At 40.2% G+C, this 25,568-nt stretch overlaps 1 protein-coding gene across 1 annotated transcript; it reads left to right on the top strand.

The window, feature by feature from the left end:
* Nucleotides 1-4,425: 4,425 nt before the first annotated feature.
* On the top strand, nucleotides 4,426-25,160 carry LOC119741988. Its single transcript, XM_038217977.1, has 4 exons — nucleotides 4,426-4,641; nucleotides 21,712-22,053; nucleotides 22,898-22,982; nucleotides 24,400-25,160. The coding sequence occupies exons 2-3, from the start codon at nucleotides 21,743-21,745 to the stop codon at nucleotides 22,953-22,955; spliced, it is 369 nt and encodes a 122-aa protein (XP_038073905.1). The 5' UTR covers nucleotides 4,426-4,641; nucleotides 21,712-21,742; the 3' UTR covers nucleotides 22,956-22,982; nucleotides 24,400-25,160.
* The last annotated feature ends 408 nt before the right edge of the window (nucleotides 25,161-25,568 follow it).

The raw sequence follows: 25,568 nt of genomic DNA, 5'->3' as shown, positions 1-25,568 counted from the left end.
ATACAAGGGTGAGTAAAAGAAAAAGCGGAACCCAAACCACAAACAATATGTTTCATATTTAAAAAAAAATATGTAGCACCCAATTGGAAAGCCAATTTCATAAACTACTTTAAGATTAAAAAAATACTGAAATTGCTCAATCCATTCAAAGTATCACCATTTAAACACAATGACCCAAAAACTTCTTCCGTCCAAAATGCGATTTCAAGAATCATCGCCACAATAGTCTTCAAACATCACCAGCGATAAAAACCTCAGTTTAATAATTAGAAATATCAAACAAAGTCCTTTTGAAGGCCCGTCTTTTTTTGTTTTAAAGTTGATTTTATAAATCAAATTGTTTGCCTGAGTATAAGCAGGGTTGTGAATAAAGATATTGTGTACTACAGTTGTTGACAGTTGTTGAAACAAGTATTCTGTGTCATTTTCTTTGTGTGTGTGTGTGTTTTTTTTTTGGGGGGGGGGGGGGGGGGGAGGGACGAAACAGGTTTTAGGGTCATTGCGTTTAAATGGGTATATTCTTTGAACGGATTGATCAATTTCAGTATTTTTTCAAATAAAAGCAGTTTTTTGTGCTACATTATTTGTTTAATATTTTTTTTTGGGGGGGGGGGTTGGGGGGGTCCACTTTTTCTTGTAATCGCTCTGTACATCGCATGGTTTTTGGCTGGATGTCTGCTTTAGCAAAGAAAAACCTCTCTGCCCCAGCTCGATAAAATAAGCACCTATGTGTATTTTTATTAAGTGGCCGGTCTTTTGAGAACTTCCAATTTGTACAAATAAATTTAACTCACCATTTATTTATTCACAAGGAGAAGCCATCGAGGGCAGCACAATACTGCAAATGAAAGGAAAACAAAACTGGGATGAAAGAACAACTACTTAATGCATGGAAGGGGGTAACGATTTGACCAAACGGAAATGAAGGTTCATCATTACATCCTATACTTCATATTTATTGGCCTCTAGAGAAATAACCTGTGAATAAAGTAGTAGGTAGATCAGTGTGTGAGTTCCGTTGTAACAAAGCTTTAGTAATTACGTTTGAATTGTGGGGAAGATTCACCGCTTCATCCGTGAGAAAAAAAAATGGGGCGGGGTTTCTTTGCGGAGGAAGGGGGGGGAGCACACCAAAAGAAGGAAAATGGAATCCTCCCTGTACTCTTTCCTCACATAAACTGACATATTTTTCGTGATTTTGACTATTTACTTAACATATTTCGAAGGTCTTGGTAACAGAAAATCCAGATAGTTTCCTACATTTACAAAGGAAACGTTGAAAAACCCTGGTTGAGTATATCTGACACTGTAGCTGTTTTTTCTTGATGCGTTTTTATACGTTTTTTTTCTGCGGGTTAAAAAGTAAAGTTTAACACTGACTTTGTATATCGAAAAGTTACCAATCGCAGACCATAGTTATCGATAATAACAAGTTCCGCATTTAAGCTATAGCTAGCCAGTGCTGAGTGAGCGGTCGCCCATGTGACGATGTTTAAGGTTACGATAAATTGCCAGCATTAATCGAACTTCTTGATGACAATTTGACGAGAACTTTTTAGCCTTAAAACATTAAATGCGAAGTCTTGATTTTTTTTAACACTTTTTTTAAACAGCCGCTTTCGCCATTACGACACCGAACCGCGTACATTATCGCCTCAGTGTGTCGCCCGCTTTATATCAGCTAATGCCGCCCCCAGTCTTCATCATTAGCGCTTGGTGTCCTGTGTACCCGCGATAGCCACACAGCTATAGCTCAATTTTTAAGACTGCATGTTTTGTAGAGTGTTAAATTAATGACCTGTCAAAAAAAAATAGACCCCTATGAATATTGTGGACGCTCTGTCATCTAAGCTTAGTTCATCCCACGACCTTCCTTGTGGATTTGTAATTTAAGACCGTTCTGTTGAGGAAATGGCCACTCCAAGCGTTTTTCTTCCTACCACCGACTCTCTTGAATTCAACAGTTGAGGTGGCGCTTTCATAACATTGAGGCTTTGGCAGGACGCAGCTTGTTTCCTATCAGGAATCTTAATTGGTCCTCGCCGGTCAAGAGCGCTGTCTCTCTGAATTATTCACCAATCAGGAAACGGCATATGAAAACAAATTGTCGCTCTCCCCTGAGGGAATATAGATATGTTTAATTTATGCATGTGGAGCACTACGCTAAAGTGCTCCCAAATTTTCGAAGGCAAAATGAGCAACTGTCGAAATTGCAGAATGAAATTATTTCGGGCGATTTTAAAATTATTCCTAGGAGGCACTGAGAACTTCCCCACGCTGATCCGATATTCCCCACGGTGATCCGATAAACCTTTTATGTTTGATTTACCGACAGCCAATATACCGTCCTCACATCGGCATCCATTCACCCGTAAATAGGGCGACAAGTTCGGCTATAAATTGTTACTTCACAGTGCAATTTCAAAAATTTCCCCGGACAGATAAATTATTTTCTTGTCAGCTGTTGACATCTTGACACGTTTTGTGACATTGGACGCCCAAAGACACTGATCTTAGATATCGTGAAACGAGTCTCCCTCAATTGAATTACGTTTACGCAAACCACTAATACTTCGGTCAAACGGTATCTACACATCCGAAGAAAGGCTGGCCTCCTTTGATACACCAACCCGGATGATTGTGGCGTACAAAAGCCGTAGTTTGGCCAACTGCAATAGTTCATTTACTAGGTTTAGTTAAAGGCAAGGGATCATTTGCATTTCTCCCAAAAGTAAACTACACCGAATCATTATCAAAAACCTTGGATTAAAGATCACATTGGTATCAAACACCGCGTGAAATTATTCCGTCCGGCTTGCTGTCATTTAGAAGAAATCAAGAAACGTACTGAGAGGTGATTTTCAACGATCTGTCAACTGACTGATTTTTTTGGAAAGTGTGCTATCGACGAAATCGTGTTTTTCGTGATCAAAAGGTTGTGCATGGTTTTTCACTGTTTTCTCGAAATGTTTAATACCCACTGAGCTGACACTTTAACAGTTAAGTTTTGTACATTATTTCGAATGTGCTGCTATTTGAAACGAACAAACCGGGGGAATGCATGAAAAGCAAATCATCCTGTTTGCCTTATTATGCATCAAGTCGAAACCGGTGTACTAAAAGGAAAATGGCCGGTAGCATCATCTGTTTGGCCGCGAGGCATATCAGTCTCGCTCTAAATATTTTCGCATCATTAGGTATTCATTGATTCATAGCTATCATAACAAAATTAATCAGAAAGAAGCAAGAGCGAGCTAGTAACTTGATCATTGTTGTCTCTGCTTCGTCGCCAAATACACAATTAAAAATTAGGTCATATTTCAGGTTAAGGTAAACCAAAGTCAAGCAGCGGCGGCGGAACGGTTTTCAAACTTGGGGAGAGGGGGGGGGGGGAGGGGGATCACCCAAAAGGGGCACTTGCTCAGTATTTTTTTTTGGCACATCCGTGCTGAAATGTCGACACGTTTATTTCACCGGACACTTGGCCTCCGTAAATTCAAATAGTGGGGGTGGGGGGGGGGGGGGGAGGGGCTGGTACCATCTTCCAAAATAGGGGCGCTCTTCAAAACCGGCCATTATGCAAACTACGCATTATATATGCCCATTTTCAGACCGCATTGAAAGGGTTTGGGGCTTGGTTTTCATATTCATCGTTCATATCAGAACTCTCTATACCATTCTGGGAAATGGTTACTGAAAACAAATTATCCGAAATTTTAGGTCCAGTTTTGTTTTCATCTCGAGGGGGTACATTTATGCTCGAGGCGGGGCACATTTATGTCCGCGAGAGGGGCACTTGGGTAAATCTGAGGGGGGGGGAGGAGTGCCCCCTGCGCCCCCCCCCCCCCCCCCCCCCCCCCCCAGTTGAGCCGCTCCTGAAGTCAAGAAGACAGGTTAAACACACCAAAAATGAATCCCCAAATCACTATACTTGCTGTAGTTAGATCGGGAGAGCCCTGACAATCTTTATAATTACGAATATTGAAGATTTGTATCCCAACCCCTTGTTTAAGCTTTTTTTGGTGCCTTGGCGAATTTAGGTCTCGTACAGTAAATCGTTTTTACGGGAAATTGATCCTCGCGCCAACATCACCAATAAACACGTCAATTACCAAAACCACTGTTCGTACAATAATTCCTACTTAGGCCCACAGCATGGTTCTCGCAGGCAGAACACGTGTATAGGCTGAATCCCTAAGCGTATATTTCTGCGGCACACTGCACCATGCAACGAATCTATGTACGTTAACAGAGCATGTTCCGGAAACGGCCGCTTCACGCATACGCTTGCTTTAGAAGGGGGGGGGGGGATGGGTGTGTGATGGGGGGGGGGTCGCTCACGTGACAGCGCAGTAAGATGCTCAGATGTGCAAAAAAAATATTGGACTCGCGAGTAAAAAGAAAGCGACGTCCTGCCAGAGGCAGCAGTGTGCTAATTGATCACCTGGTATCACACAGGGAATAACCGCGATACCTTACAGACATCCTGACTCGAGCTAACGGTACTTTCCCCACGTCAAGTTGTCATCCGAGGAAGGGAGGCGTTTGGTGGCTGTCCATCCAGAAGATCAAACTAAGTTTCTCCTGCGACTCGCGCCGTCTCACGCTCGTAGATTCTCTCTGAAGTTCAAACGTCAACTGGTAGGTTCGATGTTTCCGTTTCCGTCTCTGATCGCAAATCCGACATTTTTCAAATAGACGAACGTAATATTATTGAACGGCCAATATACCAAACCGTGCAGTACTTATAATTCATGTTGAGGACAGACGTTTAATTCTTTTCTGTGTGGTACTTTTGCTTCATACCTCTTCATCAATAAATTGTCCTACTTTTTAGAATATTTTGTCAAATTTTAGGCCTTTATATAGTAACTGCAGAGTGGCATAAGACAGTACAGTATTGTAATTACTGAATATCAGAAGCATGATTTGCTTTCTCTGTTTTGTAATGCTTTTGTCGTGACAGTGAATGAAGGTTTAACGACTGCAACTATAGGATCTTAATTAGCACGCAACAATTATTTCTGAGATAATTAGAGCCTATATCATGCAAGTACCCTGTCCTTGTTTGCGAAGTACCATGCGTTTGTTTGCGAATCATGGGTTAATTGGTTCTCAATAGATTTTGATTGGTTGTAAAGAAAACTGTGGCAATAAATCGATTGCATTCGGAGGTCTGCTCACGTGTATCATTTAGCTGTTAAACAAAAGCCCGCGCTTCATAGTCGGCTGCAGTGCAAGCGATCTATTGTCGAGGGTGTCGGGTGTGCCTGCTGAACTACATTAATGGATTCAAAACTTAATTGATTCAAAACATGGCAAGGATCCCCTTCTTGGTGCATTCAATTTTACAGAAAGGATTTTTTCCTCGGGACAACTTCCACGAGGCTCGGGCATAACCAACAATGACATATCTCAGAGTAACGAAATTAAGGTACTCCCAATAAGGAACATTGCTCTTTGACTAGTTGCATGAGTTATTTATTTACAAGGCATTATCTACTTTGTTCTATCCCTAATATTTACATTTATCTCTTGTGTGTTGTATTTATGTTTGTCCAATTGTGAGTCTGTCTCCGTATTTGTTGAGTTGTCATTTTGGTTCCGGGCTTCGAAAGATGCCTCCATAATTGCCCATTGATTTATTGTTCTTTCTTTCTTATCTAGGCCTATAAGATTTCCAGGTATAATCTTAATATATTATTAAATCTAAAAATTAATGTGGCCTGACGTTGCGAACTTAGCAAGTTCTTCTTCAGAAGAACTTGCTAAGTTCGCAACGTCAGGCCACATTAATTTTTAGATTTATATATTTCAGGTCCATCCAGTCAGTAAGCAGTTTGCAGCAGTCTTACTTTTTTTCATGTTTTTTTTCATAATATGTTATTAGTTACTTCACTTTGTTACATTGTCTATAAAAGTTGTGCCATTATGGAAATAAATGTTGATTGAATTAAATTGAATTGGTAATTACTCGGAAACGGACCTATACTGATTTAATAAGAAAATCCGTGCTCAAAGTGAAGAGAAACAATGAAACAAAAAAAATGTTAAAGTTTTCCGCCTGAAATGGTATTTTTTGGAAGAAACAATAGGGTTGTTTTAAAAAGTGTTCCCATGCAGGTGCACACTTTTTAAAGAAAGTTTGATGATACTACCATCCACGGGGCCTTCGACGCCACCTACAATAACCGGCTGAGTGAGATTCACTGGCCGATCGAGGGCTGATTTAGGGATTACACAAGAAAGGGTGCATTTCAAAATACAAAACGGTATTAAACGAAAGCGCTAGCAACAAGGAATCCACGTAGGCCTATTAGGCAAAACAAAATTGTGGACAGGTTTTCTATTAGTCGTTTTGAACCTTTATTTTGAGCACGTTTGTTGCTTCAAACGATGGAGTGTACCATGTACATGTTAACGAAGTCTTTAAATGAATTACATTGACAAGAGTAGACGCTGTACTGCACACGTATTTTAAGTTATTGATGATTCAAGCCAAAATGATCCTAATATTATATTACAGATGCACATTGAATATTGTATGGTATCTCACTCGTATTGCAGAATACACGGATAAGATCGTCTGTAACGTATCCATCTGGTGAGCTTATTATTCTCAACTTCTTCTGTGAATAAAAACAGACTTCTCAAAAGGAAAATAAAAACAACCGAACGTTTGGATAGCCAGGCGATCTTTATCTCAGAGTTTATGCGATACTTTACGGTGGGCTTTTAGAAGGATAAACTGTTTATGCTCATATACCCGATACGGGTAGACATTTCCTATCAGTTGGTCGAAGGCTGGAACGGTAGCCCGGAGGTTGAGGTTCAAACCCCACTCCACTCAATTGGCTATTTTAAATAAGAATATTAAAATTGCATCTTTATTTTCCTATTGTAGTTTATTTGAATTATAGTTGAAAGTATCAAAGACAATTCGTGAAATTAGTCCGTCTGGCAAAAAACTACAAAAGATCTTGCTATAGCCAAATTTTGGACAGTTGATTCGGAATGGTCAATAAGATCGAGGCTCCAATCACAGAACAGACCTTTTGGCGTTGTTACTATGTAGCCTGTTTAAGCTTCAGCTTAGGCATTGAAATCCATTCAAATGGCTGACGCTTGCTAACAGCCTCTCTTTCGACTATATACAGAAAAAAAGAGCCAGCCCTTGCATCTGAAATCCCTTCCTCGTCAACTTGCCGCGATCAATTTCAACAAAAAAGGATTTGGTGTGAAAGTCCTGCCGACTAGAACGGGAAACGATACTCGGTACCAAAAACAATTGTACAAATTACAAATAAAATCCGAAAATCACTCCAACGGGAAACTGCAGGTGGTCATGGATAATTTGCGCGGAGTTTATATGGTTACTCAACATGTGTAATAAAAAATAAGTACCAATATAGTCCGTGCATCAAATGCTGCGAATGGATTCAAAATCTGACTAATTTCCTGCCGTATTAGGAAACCAATATTAGAGAGCATATGTCGTTCAATAATACGAGGTAACTTCAGAGGGTTTTTAGCTCCTGAAGAGCCATGCATATAGACAGTCGCACATTTAGGAGAAGACGCCTTGCGTCCCTTTAATATTTACAATATTTCGCTGATGAGGGGTTTTAAAGGAACTCCCGTCTTACAGTATCGTTTTCGAAAAGGCGCGTTTTGAGGTCTAAAACTCGTTCAACACGAGACGATAAAAGTTGGAAAATATGTTAAAGTATACCTTGAAAATGTGCGGTTCTCGTGTAATTCTCGTATAGCACGAATGATTTCCATCGTATACAACATGTTGATCCCGGAGAAATGATCCGTTCGCTATAGATTCAAGTCACATACCACTTTTCTATTTCGGAAACGATGCTTGAAACGCATACGTGAAATCATTGTTGCGTGGTCTGATTTCCTACTGTGAATTGTCAATTGCTTGGTATGAATCATAACACGGCGTCAGTTTGACGTTGACAGCTTTGGCTCATAATTCGATGGCTTTATTTACTGCTGGAAGCACGTATAGGCTAGGCAAAAATAAGAAAATAGCTGCCACGTCAGATATAAAAAAAAACCATTTTCTAAAATTCATTTTCATACTTTTTTTCAATATAAACAATTTTAAACACAGAGTACTGGCGATCTCCAGATGAGTGTGTACCTTAAATTTGCATCAACGAGCAAAATCAATACTAGGAAAAAAATTAAGGATTTGTGGTTCGAATAAGGTCGTTAAGACGAAGTGTGATGACCGTTCGGATAGTATTCGAAAACGACAATTTCAAAGGTCATGTTCAAATCCTGTCGTTTAGCGTTGTCAACTCCTGCAGATACATTGTACTTCTACTGACCTTTGAGCACTGTGGGATACGATTGAAGTTCATTGGCTGCAACACCGTGTACATTTGTGAATAGTCAGTCAAACGTCGACGCTTAGCGGATCGAGAATAAATTCATTTCTGACGAAATGCAGAGCGGGACTAGTCTGGTTCCCAGACCAAAAGATTCTGACTATTCTCGATGAATCTTAGGTCCGGTAGCCTCCGGTAATACATTGTATTACAATTTACGTCACGTGACTAAAACGGGAGGAATTCCTCCTTTTCCCGAAAATTTCCGAAGTTTGCCGAATTCGTTTCGTCGACAATCGGATAGCGCCCGAGTAGTTCCGAATATAATATAGGTTTAATTAACTGCTAATTGCTTATTAATTTTTTTTTAAATGAGTTAATAATTAATTTCATTGCTTTCATTTAGAAAACTTGAAATTCAACGACGATTTTGTGCATCAAATATACTCGGATCGTATGGGCGAACTTTTTGCTGCGTCATGTAGGGAATTTTGAATTTGACGACCGTTACTGAGATTTTCCAAAACTCGGTCTTCATTCGGCTCCGCCTGCTAACAGTGCTATTTGGGTGCCTAATTTTGAAGATTCCAGATCAACATTAGTCAGTGTTATCTTACAGAAACATCAAACTGTATTATCATAACTGTATGATATTACGAAGCAAGTGATTTACTTACAAATTTGATCAGATCGAACATTAAAAGCTAAAAGTGATAAAGCGAAATCGGAAACGAAGCCGAGCTTTGAAAAAGGGCCATCAATGTCATCATGTTTATTTTTAGCCACGGAGGTTGCCTGACCTAAGATTCATCAGGAATAGTCAGAATCTTTTGGTCTGGGAACCAGACTAGAGCGGGACTAACATTTGTCAGCATTAAATGTTGCCGAATATATTTTTTGCAAGAACCTTAAAATTAAAAAGAAAAGAAAAAATTGTCATTTATTTTGCACCTATACAAAAATCAAGGTAAATAGGATATGGAAAAATCTGATATCGATTTCGAGCACTGATCCTTTTCCGGGGGTGTTAGGGTTTAATTCATTTGCACTGGCCATGCACTGCCCATTCCGTTATTGATTTAGTCGACTTTGGGTGAAACAGTATACAAATAATGAATGTTTATGAGTGCAGTGGGGAGAATATTTTAATGAGTTGAAAGAACATTCCATCTTTCAGCGAATGAAAATATTCTCACCATTGCACGAATGCGAAACATTCATTATTTGTTTTATATAACATCCAAGTAGATCTTTGTCATTCGATTGGAGGATAACACTTTAAGAACAAACAAAACTCACAAACTTGTATCACTGTCCACAACTTTTTTTCAGCTTGTTCAAGGCTAACAAAGGTTTAAAAGTCAAATCATTGACAATAATGAAAATCTACATTGTAAGTTCTTAAAATAATGCAAAACAATCATCAAGGCAACTGCATCCACTTCAAAAGGCACGTTTTGAACTGCTATAACGCATGATATGCATAGTGCAAAGATCGTATAGCGCCGGGCCGCTGCGAGTCTTAGCGATCAAAAGGGATGGGACGAAAATGCACGGTGAATGGAACCAAAAAATGCACGGTTATGACGTAGGCCGTGCAGTGGTTCGATTAATGAATGTCGCAATGACCCACAATCCTCCAATCATATTAGTTGGATATTAGTTGGCCTATGAACATTTCCAACAGTTATAATTGGTCACGGAAGGTGCGAGGTCAATGTATCACATAAGACAATGACCCAAGTATGGGCTATAAAGATTCAAGTATATAAAGATTCAAGTATTATAGCCTATACTTTTCAATGATTTCAATGCTGTGAATGGTTGTAATTACAAACCTACAATTGCCACCTGCTATACCAACACTTCACGTCTTTTTCACACACCAAAGACACGTTTGAGGGGCCAAATAAACATTAGTCGAATAAGATGAGAAATGTCATTTCCAAAACGATCTGGCCAAAATGGAAAACAGATGGACTTCGACGCACTGAACCGTAAAATGACTGCTCTGTCTATACAATCTCTTTCCTGAGGAATCGCTGATTTTCTTTTCGTGCGGGCAAAATAGAGTCGCGGCCTAGTTACCACGGCTTAATTTCCCTAGAAATTCCAAATTTTCTCGCTATTTTGGGTAAAACTTGATAGCCATATTTTTACCAGTACATTAAACAGGGCGATCGAAGTGGAAAATCTGATTGCGTGTCAGCCTTTTGACCGATTCTATGCGACAACCTAGGCCTACTTGGCACTAAATGCTTCTTAAAGATCGATTAAAGCAATGGGTGTTGCGTTACCCGGATGGTTATAGGAGCGCTCTTACTTGATACCCTATACAGAAGATATGCAATTACTAATTTTTTGTCACATAGACTTAATCATTTTATGGCAAACATAAAATAAAAAAAATAAAAAAATAAAAAATAATTGAGGAACTGTTTCTTTCCAACCTACTCAGATTGGGTATCAAAGTAAAATATTTCGAAACTAAATTCTAAGAAGGACATACAGGGCCTAAACCGATCAAGGTACAGAGTTCTTGTACACTCATTGTGGACCACAATATGGCGACAATACTATGCAAACTGAACGGTTCTATAAACCAAGTCCACCATTGACACAATATACCTCTGAAATTACTGAAAACCACCATAAGGGTATATAGCAGCTGTGTGCATTAGCCCCCAAAATGTGGCTCAAATACTGGACTTCCCCCGTATCGTGAGCCACATGGCAAAACTTCCTGAAAAGTTGTGTTTCCTGGTAAATCTCGACTCTTTTTACAATAACCAGGGAAAATCAAAAGGTCAATGGTGCATGCTACAAATTACTGCTGCAGCTGCAGTCATTTGAACAAACTCTCTGCAAATCATGCAAATTTTGCCTGAAAATAAACGTACAAAAAACATCTACAGGTGCCACGGCATTTTTTCCCCCTGCAGTACATGAAGAAGTTTAGTTTCCATACCAAACTTCAAGCGGAAAGTCCACATTTCAATTCATGGAACACAAATTTAACACGCATTGTTGTGGGGTTCTAAATTCGGAGGAAGTCCAGTATTTGCTGAACCGACACACTGCTTCTGCCATTAATATTGGCGACCACTGAAAGTGTTCATCAACTTCCGATAATAAATAGCTCCGAGAAAAAAAATGAAATCAAATAATTCACATAATAAATTCATAAACAAGAATGGTTTCTGATAAATGCATTTGTTTTGTCCACCGCATTGACCTCGTTTGTTTGTCGCCCGGGCTTTTAGTGGGAGTACAATTTCATTACAGCTTGCAGTATTGAATTACAGCAAATTGCATCAAAATAAAGAGACTGACAATTGATAACCAATTTACCTGTTTGACGACGCGGGTCCCATCGAACGATGAAAGGCGGGTTCATCAGATGATCTGAAACACCAGTGGAGATCTGTTCATTTGATAGTTTGTTTTCCCAGTGAGATGCTATCTATATGGCCTCGTTTTTCCATGGTCCTTGGCGTCAACGGATACTTAGTCTCAAAACGCAGAATGCATTCGTGCAGCCATCAGAAATGCACCGTTCATACAGAAATTCCCCTTGAGGTAAATATTGGCACCCAGTCCGGTCATATACCTCCTAAAAAATTCGGTCCACTTCCAAAAGAATTGGTTCCAGTTGAACAGTACAAGTTGAACAACTTGACCGGGCAGACCAAATAATTATTCCCCATGCCAGTATCGCCAGTATATACCCACAGCACGTACCTATAGTACATACCCATTCTTCTTATGTTACGGTTACGTACGGCAAAAGAAAACTACAATCATCTGGGAAGCTATACACACCCTAGACTAATGTTACCTAACACATCCCCCTAGGCATCTCAAAAGAATTCTTGAGATTCTGGTAACACAACGACCAACACAAAAGAGGAGGAGGGGGGGGGGGGGTTCCCTCTGTCAAATATCGCGCTACATATGCGCAGGAAAGTCACGATATGAATTCTTCTATCAACAATCGGTTTAGGAATTCGCATCGACAATGAGCACCTATCTTTATCGTTTCGCGGACATTCCAAGTTCTAAAATAGTTTCCCGCAAAGACAAATACCTGTCCTTTGGTATATTGAACCTATACCCTTGTGGCGAATTCAGTTGTTCTCTATTATGGAAAGGTTTATTTACTTCTCAGGATTAAACAAGAATGATGTGAACTCTCCTCAACTATAACTATTGGCAACATAATAAAAGATCCAGAGTTCATGAATTGTAAAGAGTTCAGTGCGTAAATGTGTTTAACTATAGCGCGAATGCGCGATACAATTAGCAGGGTAGAAGGTGCCCTTTTTTTTTTACAGGAATGGTGATGTGGTTTGAACGGTGATTTCCCTTCTAACAGCCAGGGCTGTCCAGATGTATATATTTTTCAGCGATCACTGTTTGGGAGCAGTCTACCAAGATCAGACGCATTGCTAGTTACCAAGTAGCATGCCCATCACAGTGTTAAGCAGGGAAACAGGACCAGGGAGTTTGATAAAGACGTTTACCAATTTAACTTAAATATCATCTGTGCGCACTTGCAACATGCGTCACGAATCAACAACTACCCAGTACCCAACCAGTTGCCTTGATGTTCGTTATTGTAATGACTTAGCCAATATTTCCGAGCGAGGACGTTTTAATGCAATACATGAACGCAGAGTCGTTATTGCATTAATTTGTGACTCCATAATATACTGCAGCTTTTTTCCATTAGCGTTGAATATGTTATCAACTATTATTAGTATCATTCTATTCAGTTCATTCACCTTTAAATTGGCATACCGTAAAGTACGTTTTGGAAAAGGATTCAAGAGGAGTTCTTAAATATTTACACAGAGACATCAACAGCTGAATGTCCACAACTGAAGGCCAACGTACAATTCTGCCATCTTTCGTGGCGAGTTACATTTCCTTTCAATAATTGTTTTTGGCGACTGAACAAACAACGGAAACACACCAAAAAGCTCTCGCAAAAAGATACAGAAAGTAACAAGTGTTGAAATTACGGATCCGATGCGCTTTGAGCACGTCATCCCGTGGTATGGGTATTGATCGTTTTCATTTGGCCGTGTTACGGGCGTTATACACCAGGACTCGCTCGTGCAAATGCCAACCAGATATTTTAACACCTCGGCGGCAGCTCTCGAAAAATAATATCCAGAATATGTTTGATGGGACGAGGGTCTCTCTGGGACTGTAATCTAATGAAGCTTCTAAAGCGATTTGGTTCTGGTAATGAAGATTAGTGGGATTGCTTTAGGAAAATGCTATTAGCCTTAAAGAGCGTTGAAGGTTTGAATAATTGGATGCCGTTCCGGGTTGGCGGAATGTTCTGCGCTAAATCGTGAAACTGCTGCAAGGGGGGGGGGGTGTTGATGCTTGGCCTTAGTTGACATCCAAAATGCAAGGATGAACTTGACAATGCATAAGAACAATGGCCGTGATATCATTTTTAAGCTCAACTTATCTAGCTTCCGTAGGCCTACATCGTTAATACAAGAATGTGTATAAGTGGTAAGCTCATAATTTGGTTGTTGGTAAGAAAGCTTTTTATGTGTCTTTAGTTGTTGGGGTTTTTAGTGCTGCATTTCTATAGATCGTTTGCAACTGCAGCACTGATAACAAAATCTGGATAGCCCATTGGCTGTTAAAAATGAAGTCACCGCCCGCCATATTGCCACTCCCATAGCAATGTAGTGGTTAACAAATCCATCCTTATTAAACCACAATCTTATCTGTTTTATTAAATGTATTTATTATTTTGAAATAGTAGAAATTAAGTTAGGACCCAAATATGTTTAATACCAAATTCTGTTGAAAATGGTGTGATATATACCTCAATTATTTTTTTGTTTTTTTTTGTTTTAATGTACGATGAAAGTGGTTAATATACTGGTTCCCGTACCGTATTCAAATCGGAGATTCGGAACCAGCGCGTGGCTTCATGCGTGTACAGCGCGCAATGGCCAATGAGCCAATGGCCAATGAGCCAATATCCTGTTTTTTTTTTAAAACATCGTGAACAGTCAGTCCAATGCTGAGTTGTGTGCTTTTGTTCGACATGGATACCAATGAGTAGACCTTTGTGCAGTCATTGTCGATGACTAAACCAAAAGGTGAGATTGGTAAGAGAGAAATCATTTAAAACCGCCCACTATATCGTCCTTTGACGGCAAAACTCTGGGGGTGGCTATGGTGTAACATACAGTGGGGCGGTTAATAACGGACTCTCGTCGCCAGCCCATTCTTCATGACAATTCGAAACAAAGTCTACGTCACAAAACACTCACTGCAAAATTCACCGGAGTTGAAAAGTGTTGAAAAGAATTCGCGGTTGTGTTCGCTTTCGCATACCGGGTATATGAACTAGCCTGCGCGAGAAGACTCGCCAGCAAGCATCGGCCACTCTAGAGAGAGCCAATACATAATTCCAATTCCCCGCTCGCATTGCAACATAAGTTTAACCAGTAGTCAATATTAGCTAATGAAATTGATGGGTGCCCTGCCGACCAATCTGATTGGCCATTGCTCCCCAAGCACGGATCCTGCATGTGGCATATTGAGCAAGGGGTAGCGGCGAAAATCACCTGTGTCCCTGATATTGTGTTTGCCCAAGAAGCAAGCTAGTAAGACTTACTCCTCAGAGGGCATTAACACCAATCTCCTCCTATCCTCCTTCAAACCATACTTTATTGTCTTTGCCGGTGTTGTCAATTAGCCCTCTGCCGTAAATCATGCAGAGAAAACCACGTCATATTTTTTTGCGATGAACTACCATTACGGAAGAAGTCAACACGCGCCGAGCGCACGAAAACGCTCTCCCAGATTGGATTTCGCCTGTAAATGTTGAAACCTTATACTTCGAACGACTCTCAACTTTTGAAGTTGGCTTGCATTGATAAAGTTCGCTCCAACGAGTCGAGTAAAGGTAGAAAGCATTCACACTTTTCAGCGCACACATTTAAGGAATCAACACTCGTGGAGGAGTTTTTAAGAAGTTAACTTTTGATGGAAAACCGAAAGGAAAAAGAAATCGTTTTTTTTACTCCGCTTTTCTACGCCTACTCAACATTTTGGTTCTTGAGAGGAATATTGTTTAGAGAGATAATCGCTTGTCGAAACCAACGCGCTAAGCTCACATTACACGAACTTTGGGAATATAATCTATTTTCTTCCTCTCGAAAGCTCATTTGCATTTCAATTTGTGGAAATTAATCTCTTCGCCAGCAGAATTAAAAAGGAAGATCTAAAAATCACTTAAGAAAATCACTAACAATCAAAACATAATAACATCGTGGTTTGTGGCGTTTCAAGGGGCTCTCAGTTGTTTTAAGCGGTGTTTTAATTGAGTTTCAACTGAGCATCATATTAAAAAATGCACCATCGAAGTATTTTTTTATCTTGCCTTCGAAGGCAATATACAGTGTCAATCAGTGTTAATTGATTAAATTGACGGCTTAATCTAAAGAAGTACGCCGAAGAGTGGATTGTGGTTACCGAATGCTTATACCATGTCAACATTCAGAGGCATAAGAATATTAATTGGTCATTACTCTAAAATGGGCCTTCCAAATATTTGGGAAGAACTTTGCTCTGAGAGAAGGTATGGATATTACTAAAGCCCCTTATTCCGCATGAAATGGTATATTTCGGAAGGTGCTTTTAAAATGGTGTGCAAATCGGGGACAGTTTTGATTGTACGTATACGGTATCAAGGGATCCAGTTACAATACCCCAAACAAATTGTGCATATAAACCTTTCTTCGCTTGGTTGGCAAACTGTATTTTTGCCATCCACAGCCTGCAAAACTATGGAAGGTACAACACTGCAAAAATGAAGAAGAGTTATTACAGATCACCAAAATATTATTTGATACTTGAAAATACATTTTCAACAAAGCTACAAAATAATTCCCACATATGTCTTTTTACTATGTGACTGCACTGCAAAAACTGTAGTGTTAATTTAACACCATTCGGTATCTATATAGGACAACACCAGTAGACTTTAACACCAGATGGTCCTATATAGATACCAATGGTGTAAATTTAACACTGCGGTTTTTTGCAGTGTGATGGCGTTGTGAGGACTTTTGTGGAAAAATATGTTGCCAACCACGGCTTCAATTTATGCTCTTAACGCAGCCCATACAAAATGGCGCCAATGATTACAACAAAAGAAAGGCCAATATGTGTTCTCAAAATGTACTGTAGATCCTCGAAGCTGAAACCTCAACAAGTTAGTATGCAGTGTATGCACTCTTCTCCTGATTATGGGCGTGGCCAGGATTTTTGTTTGGGGGGGGGGGGCAAAGCAATTTTCCACAAAACTCCTCAGTGTACTTTCTCTAGAATATTCTCAATTTATCATTTTTATTCTAGGGTGGAGGGTTGTTTGCCCACCCCACCCCATTGACAATGGGCAAATTTGACTACACACCTCTTTCTCTTTCAGGCTTTTTTTCCTCCTCCTCTTCATTTTTTGCTTTTTTGAAGGGGGGGGGCAACCCCCTTGCCCCTCCCCCCTCGCAAAGCCCATGCTCGTGATTTTGAGCAGTTTTGTGGCTTAAATAAAAAAAATACAGCCTTTAATTCTTTAATCAGAAGGCCCCGCGATGGGTGTATTGCGGTTTAGGCTGAATTAAAATGATGTAGGCCTAGGCCTACTTAAAAATGGGGAAAATACGTTAAAACGCCATTGCCTAAGAACCCGCTCATTGAAACTTCAGTCTTTAATCATCCTAATTAAATCACCATGACGATTATTCTCTGTATTGTCACCATAACATCCTTTTCCCTAACGTCAACGATGCACAGCGGTCATACATTACAAATGCGGCCGCAGGCGGCAAGTTGTTTCCCGCCTTTTTGTCCCCGCCTTTTCTTTCCAAGTAGAGAGCTCTTAGAGCCATATCTGGTAGTCAGGTGGCTTCCGATCAGAAGTAGCTTGGCCTTGCAACGTGATACCATTCATCCTTTACGTCATCTTTCATTGATGAATCGCCACAGGTTCATCTGAGTACGTAAAGTGGTACATTGCGTAACCGTATAGACTTTCAATAATTATTGCAGGCGGGGTTGTTTCACGGAATGCGCAGGCGTGAGTCCGGGGAAGATATTAAAAGCTGAAAATGCTTGCAAGGTTTTCAGCACCTCTGCCTCCTTTCAAGCCTTGCATTTATCTCCGACGTCATTTAGAAACCTTGAATCTCCTAACCAAATAGGCTTATATAGATAATATCTATTTCCCCCTCATATTATAGGCGTCTATTATGTCCATGGAGTGCAGCGTGATATAGACTTTTATCATGCTCCACCATGTCAGTCACGTTCCCTGTATCCAATAACAGTGCTGATGATAATTTTTTGTGCAAAAAGGAACCAGACTATTTTCCCTTCCAGCCTCGCTTTGATATAACGTTGATTCGAATGGCATAAAACAAGATGGCTTGAACATGATAATGGTCTATTGAGCCAGAGTCTCTGGTTTATAGATTTCTAAGTCAGAAATCTAAAAAATAACCTGAAGGCAAAGCTGGCGACGAAGCGAGATTTTGAAACCTCTTTTTGGAAACCCAGCTGCTTATAAAAGTTGAAACCTTCCCGCATACTAAAGAATTGAAGACTGTAGGCCTAATTGACCAAACATCACCAGGTTCTATCTTGTCAAGCTGTTCGTGTTCCGGAGTCATGAACGATATATATCATTGCCAAGTCAGACTACCTTCAGCTGAAAAGACAGTCGTCTCATCTTGCAAAAGCATGCTTTACAATTAACCTAGATCCTTCGATCTATTCTCTATTGCTCGCCCGGCCCAGTGTTCAACGATCTGTAAAAGCTGTTATCTCTGATTCGGCACAAGGTTGTCATGAAACAAGGCAGGTGGCTGGACATATAGAACGGTCAATATACGTGCAGACATTCCCGGAAAGGCATCAATGATACCAGATGCGCTCGTGAGCTCCATCAAGGATTTTAAATTGACTGAAATCGACGAGGAATCCAAACCGAGCCAATCCGAACCGAGCCGAGAGGGACCAAAACCGAGCCGAGAGGAACCGGACTTAATTACCCGATTCGAACCTAACCAAGCTGAGATAAACCGAAGCACATCAGCACATACGAACCTTCACGAGCCGAGCCAAGTCATGCGGATCTCTACCAACTCCTCCCAATCCATCCCAACAAAACCCATCCCAAGCCAGCCCACCAAATCCAACCCAACCCAACTCATCCCAACCCAACCCAACCCAACCCATCCCATCCCAACCCAACCCAACCCAACCCAACCCAACCCAACCCAACCCAACCCAACCCAACCCAACCCAACCCAACCCAACCCAACCCAACCCAACCCAACCCAACCCAACCCAACCCAACCCAACCCAACCCAACCCAACCCAACCCAACCCAACCCAACCCAACGTTGTTTTCGTTTTGCTGAAAGAACACTTTTAATACTTTTTTTGTGATCCGTGGACGAACTTTAAAGCGGTGGTTGTGTTTAAAATTCCGTAACTTGCAAATTACATGAGTAATTTGAATGATTCTTGTACTTAATTGAAAGCTTATGAATTGGGCTTTCATAGCCTATATTTTGAAAATGCTACATGCAGAACTTCACTAAAACGATGGTCCCGACATTTTGATTTCATTTTTTTACTCACACTGTATAGGCCTAGATGTACGTCACAGTCGTCAACTTCTCAATGTACCCTCCTTGTTTCGGCCGTAAGGATGCTCTTTTTCTTGCTCTTCAATTGGTCATTAGATATCTTCGCGTCTCATTTTACACGACGAAACAGGCGATATTTCAATAACAGGTGAATTCTTTCGGTGCCAACACTTTTAAACCGCAAATCTAAAGAGAACGTAGACCAATACATTGTACAGGGTGAGTCAAAAAGAAAAGGGCCGAATTAGAAAGAAATTAAAAACATGTGTGACTCGCTCATTAACTGTAAAATTAACATAGGAACAAAGAACATGTTGTTGATTAGTAACTATAGTTAATTTAGTTGCAGAGGACTACTCTATTCACAAGTTATTTCTATTTTAACAGAAATACTGCTAAATTCAGATCAGCTACCTAACTCATCCATAGCATGTCCACCCCTTCCAAGCTGAGTGATGTTCCTGTAGGAGCTTATCAGCTATTTTAATCAAGATCAAGATCAAGAGCTGTCCACACACTGATAATTTACCGATACGCATTGATGAATACCCTTTAAATACAATGAAACAAGGAGGCTTTCCTTCCTCCACGGATGAACGAAAACTATCAAAGAAAAAAACAGACGAAAATCACCGTCATCATTAATTTTCAGACAACAAGGCTGGATTTGTTCCTCTTTTTAAAAAAATCACAAAATCTGATGGTAAAAATAATGTTTCAGTCTTGACTCAAATATTAAAGTTTCAATTGTTTTTTGGGGTGCCTGTGTGTTTAAAACTCTGGTTGTCGCTCAGCTGAATAGCTTCAAAGCAATCCATGGACAGCTGTAAAATCAATTCTTTTTTTTGTGGTGAAACATGCACAACCTCTGAAAGCAGGGAGCAATTACACTAATTCTGTTTTTCACATGAGTGAAAGAATATGCTTGTTTAATACATGCTCCATTTGTGTATTAAATGTAATTGCTTTTTAAGAGGAAACAATCATAAATCCAAGTCACTTTCTTTTTGACTCACCATGTATACACGGAAGATGTTCAGTCTAGGCGCTAGTACTAGCGTACCCTTCCCGTGTCTTGTGACATTATTAATATTATACTGGAAATAAAAAAACTATATAGAAACAGTACAATCACAGGTTAATTAACCTATGGCAGTAGAATCGCGTCAACGCAGCTTGTGAAATATTGTCCAATTACAAGTCACGATATACAAATGGAAGCGGAACGCACACAATCTGAGACAAACAAAACTTAGCGTATACACAATTCCATAGGGTAGTCTACGAGGCGTGCTAACTCGCAAACGGCAATAGGTCAATTATGAAAAACATCTTTACACGAATCTCGTTTGAAAGTCGATTCATTGCCGGCACGACCGCAGCGATAGATTAAACAGACATGCACATAATTTTTATATAATGTGTGTCGGTACAATTTAATTACACCCAAATTCGCCCCAATTTTTTTCTGAAACGTTGATAAAAAACTTGCAGGGAGGGAAGTTCGTGAAAAGAAGACGAGATCGAAGAACTGCACTCGGAATTAATTGGCTGAATTGCACTGGCGCCCTTAGTTTTCTCTTTTGAGTTTGTAATTGTTGCTGTACCTAGCAACGGAAAGGGGAAAATGATAACGGGGCGCGGGCGGTGGTCGTGTTTTCTATAAGGTATATATAATAATTGTGGAAATTAGGGTGTCGTCCCGGGATTGTTTTAAGATGCCAGACTTGAAAAATAGCAATAAGTGAAACGAATGTCAAACAATTCAGCTTAATTACTACTGACATTTCAAAAAGTGACGTGTTGAAAGTTATTCCTTTCCCTTCTAACTTCCACGTGTGGGTTAATATAATCTTCCATATGTAGCCTATAGAAGGAAAAAAAAATAAGAAATGCAAGCAGGCATTGAGAGGAAAAAATATTGCATCATCCTCTGTGGGTGTTGTAAGAAACCCTACATGTTGTTACATTGGATCACTATAAAACTGGTAATTGGATTTTTTTTGCGTTCGTATACAGAAAAAAATGTAAAAGGATACGATTTATTAGTGTCCAAATAACACATTTGCTCTCGAAAATCAGACGCGTGCAATTTGTTATCACAGCCTGAAACAAAAGAATATATCGTGACGTTAACGTACTGAAAGTGTGAGTGCAATGCTACAAAACCTGCAGTGGGCTTCACTTCAATCCAGAAGGGAAGCAGCCATCAAAACCACGCTGTACAAGATATCCCACAACCTCATTGCAAATAACAAAGATCGGTTCCTGACCCCCACCACAGATACCAGACTAAGAAACTAACATCCGGCAAGATGCCAGCTTCTCACAACCCATTCCTCCAAGTTCTAAAAGTTCTCCTTCATGCCTACAGCAGTCCGGCTCTCGAATGCCCTTTCTGCAGAGGTCATCACAGCTCCATCAGTTAATGACGTCTTCACGGCACACATGCATCTCTGCCAACTAGCTCCCAGATTGGACTTTTCACTCGCACTAACATTTTCTTTTGCACATGCTTTCCCCGGCTTCACATGCACATTAAGCTTCACCTCAGCGTCATCTTTGCTGAGTACCGGCGCATAGATACTCTGTAAAGTTAAGCATTACTGTCCCAAACCCTTTGTGGTATCTCCTCCCATATACTATTTCTTTTTCATTTTCCCGTGAAGGTAAAGCAGCCAGCGTATCTCTCCCGCCACAATGACCTGCAACAAGCTCCTAGCCACGGCCTGCCTGCTCCTCATCTACGCTGTCTGGACCTCACAGGCCGTCAACTACTACAAGCAAAACAAGGAAAACACCAACTACAGCCCACCCTCCCGCTCACGGCTCCCCTCTCAGGGCCAGACGGGGCCCAGCAACGCCCTTTGGATCCGGACCCGCGACGCCCCCACCGAAACGCTCCGATACCGGACGCCCATGGACCGCCGCATGGTGCCAGCATCGATGTTGTTCGGGGACAGGACCCCGGAGAAGCGGTTGTTCGAAGATCTGTTCCCATCGGACGACAGGTGAGGGTTAGGGCGACCTCAAGAGGAAGCTTTAAGTTCGGACTTAGACATTGGGAATCTTAGAAATTTAGAGGTTGTAGACAGATTTTGAGATTGATTTGAAGTTTCACGCAATGGAACAGTTTTTATCGGGCCGAAACCTGTATACGTGTTGAACAGGCAAGAAATTGTATGAAGCACGAACGCGAATTGACCTTTTGTCAAACGAGATGTGACGAATGATTGGCATTTCTGGGCACTTCGTGTAAAAAGTTACCAAATGCAGCCTACCCGTCGACCCGTTTTTGAGAAATGAGTGTCTTCGGAGTGAGCTGAGCTGGCATTTGGCTGGCAAACTACAAGGTTGTGATGTTTAAAACACCACAGTCCAATTTACACACTGTTTTGGGGTAACTGAAACAAAACCAAACAAAACACGAAAACAGCCCGTGGCCAGACTAATATGTGTTTGGTACCAAACTTTTTACGTATACCCAAAGTAGTTGGCAATCACTAGACTTGTCACAACTTGGATTCAGGCGAATCAATTAGTTGTCAAATTTTGCAGAACAAAATACTCAAATATAACAAAAGACCTTAAAATGTGTATCTGGTATAAACAAGAATTTGCAGACACGAGATCATGAGCCAGAGCTCAGTGACATGTTCTCCTCAGTGTTGTAGTTTGAGGTAGACCTATTCCTCTGTTACAAATATGGCGTTCCTTTGATATAGTTTGTCCCCGATTATTAACTTGTCAATAGACTTGTTAATTGACTTTCGATTGACTCGTGACCAGACTTGTGACGTACTTGCGATCCATCACACATTCCTCGACTACAGTGCCGGGTTTTTTTTATTACAGCGCATTGAGCAGATATCGACGCATTGCTGCCTTGCTGGAGAGCAAAGATGATTTCTAGACACGTTGATCATGACCGTTCATTCGGGTAAGCTAATTGTAACGTCATGTTGTTGATTGTTGATTTGTGTTGTCCGTGTTGTTTAGATATTGTGTTGCTGTTGCCATTGCCGCGCTGTCAATTTTAACACCAGAAATCACAGAGTGTGGTTATTGAGTAGAAATGGAGAAGATGGAAGAAGCAAACAATCAATACGAAAGAGCTTAAAGACACCACACACTGAATAAAGCTCCGAGAATAAAACCTTGGGAAGTGTTGGAAGTGGGACGTACGTCTGACAGATACAAAGCGGTACAGCCTGATAAAGGACAACTGTCATCGGGCGGTTAAGTCCAAAGTGACGCCTACATGTCGTCCTTTGTTTACTGTTACTGTTATGTTTCACCTGCTAAATTGATTGTCAGTAATTTGTATCATGTTTACATACAGTTGCTCAAAGCATATACGCAAGTATCTTTCGCACCTTTCCACACGTGTTGAAGCCACCTGCTTAATTTGAGCCGTACTCCACGGCCTATTACGAAAGTTAATAGCTGTCTACCTAAAGACGTGGCAAACGCGCGGCAAAACATGCATGTTCTGCCCGACGCACTACTTCCATCGCACCCTTGCACACCCTATTGACACTAGCGGTACAATTTTGCATGCGAAGCAGTGATGAGCCTATACTGCTTACCTAAAATGTAGTTTAGAAGATATTTTCCTTCAACCACATTTTAGAGGGTCAGTCTTTTAAGCACCGGCTTATATTTACAATTAAATTACTGTCTATGCCCCTACGTCGATCCCCTTACATGCCTTTCTGGTCTGGGGTGTCAAAATGCACACAGCCATAAACCCAAGGGTCCCTTGCCTGGATAGCTAGGCCCGCCAATGGACGCCCGTAGAATAATTTTGTAAGCAACCGTGTGTCTACTTTCATCAAATCTAACTAAACGACTTACAGTCACAATTTTTCAAACAAAATTTTACGACATTAACTGGCAGTGAATTCGGTTGAAATGTAATTAGGCCTATACAGAGTGTGCTAAAAGAGTGCATCATTCAGAAATCAAATATTTAAAATGTTTACTATTCTCTTCAATGAAATGTATTACATTAAAGCCTGGCTATTTCTCCATCCACTCCTTGTTACCCCATTCCAATTTTGGGTCCCTAGATCCAGAAATACAATAATTTCATTGAAGTAATTAAACAGTGAATTTTATTTGTTTTCTGTATTTTGCATTTTTTTGCACACTCTATAGTTGTAGATTCAAGAAATTCACACAGACAATAGCTAAGAAGTACTCTCAAATGGGAGCTGTCTAGATGAACATTTCATTGTGCTCAAAAAACAAAACGTGGAGGCTAGAAATCGATTATCACCAACAAGAAACAAGCTCATTGATTGACTAGCAATGAATCACAGGATATATTTCTTTTTCCCCCTCTTTTTTTTCAGATGGACGTGGACATCAGCTTTAGGCGTCAAAGGTGATTTTCATCTTGTCACCGAAGTTTGAATAGATTTGGGTTGAAGTATAGACATTCTTTCATTTTCTGTCTAAATTATGAGCAGTTATTGTGGAAAATAAGTTAAACACACATATGTATATTTCATTTAGTTTACGCGGACTGTAAGATTGATGGGTTTTTGATTTTGGAAATTATGCTAAGTTAGTTAAGAAAAAAATGATGGAGCATGAAAGTTGTGATTGTATCCCACCTGTATGCCTTTGATGTATTCAATATTATTTATGCATATTAATCATTTGTGTCATTGACTTTTGTGATTATTGCTATTATGAAATTATATAATGATGCACATAGAGTAGGAAGATCAAGGTTGTTACGACAAGTAATTAACATTCGCAAGCCAGGCGAGTCAGGAGACAATATATTTCAACTTGCTTAAACCTGCAAAAAAAAAAAACGTGTTTCAAAAATATACCATGTCGGGTTCCCTATAGCTGCAAGATGAATACGTATTGGGTATCAGAATGAAAACAAAACCGGTGCCAGACTCGAGTGACAGCCTCGTTCGAACTCGTGGAATTACAATATCGAGGTTGACCTTGGTGTGTGTATAGTAACATGACAGACGTTGTAAAAAATATATATTTTAATGTCCTGTGTAATCCACGTCTTTCATCGTTACACTCATAATTTCTAATTTGATTTGTTGTGAGCGAATTAAAATAAACATTCTGTTTAGATGTACTACTTTCGTTTTCTGCATTGTGTCTTGTTATAGACGTTCCGTATTTCGATATAATGACGTACGTTTCGCTGGCTTTTCGAAAAGATGGTTATTTGAAACATCATACAGGGTCAAATATTAAAATCCCGGAGTTGACATTTGGGTTTTTTTTCGACATATGAAACACAGCTATCTAAGCAGCAGTGTTGTCATCACCAATAAGCCGTTTGCGAGTTAAATTTGAATAAAATCTGGAACGCTGACTTAATCCAATGCTTTGCACATTTTAACTTTGCATTCTCCCGACCAAAGAGACTGTTACTATATCACGTGATTCGTGGCAAGCCTTATGCTAGCAACCCACAGCTCCAGAATGGTCTGGTGTCTTTGTGCCATCATGGGCTCACCCATTGTGAACAATGCATTGGTGA

This window comes from Patiria miniata, unplaced genomic scaffold, assembly GCF_015706575.1.
Source record: "Patiria miniata isolate m_02_andy unplaced genomic scaffold, ASM1570657v1 HiC_scaffold_5, whole genome shotgun sequence".
Classification (NCBI taxonomy): Eukaryota; Metazoa; Echinodermata; class Asteroidea; order Valvatida; family Asterinidae; genus Patiria; species Patiria miniata.
Note: the sequence above shows the minus strand (reverse complement) of the source record. Positions and strands in the feature narration are given on the sequence as shown.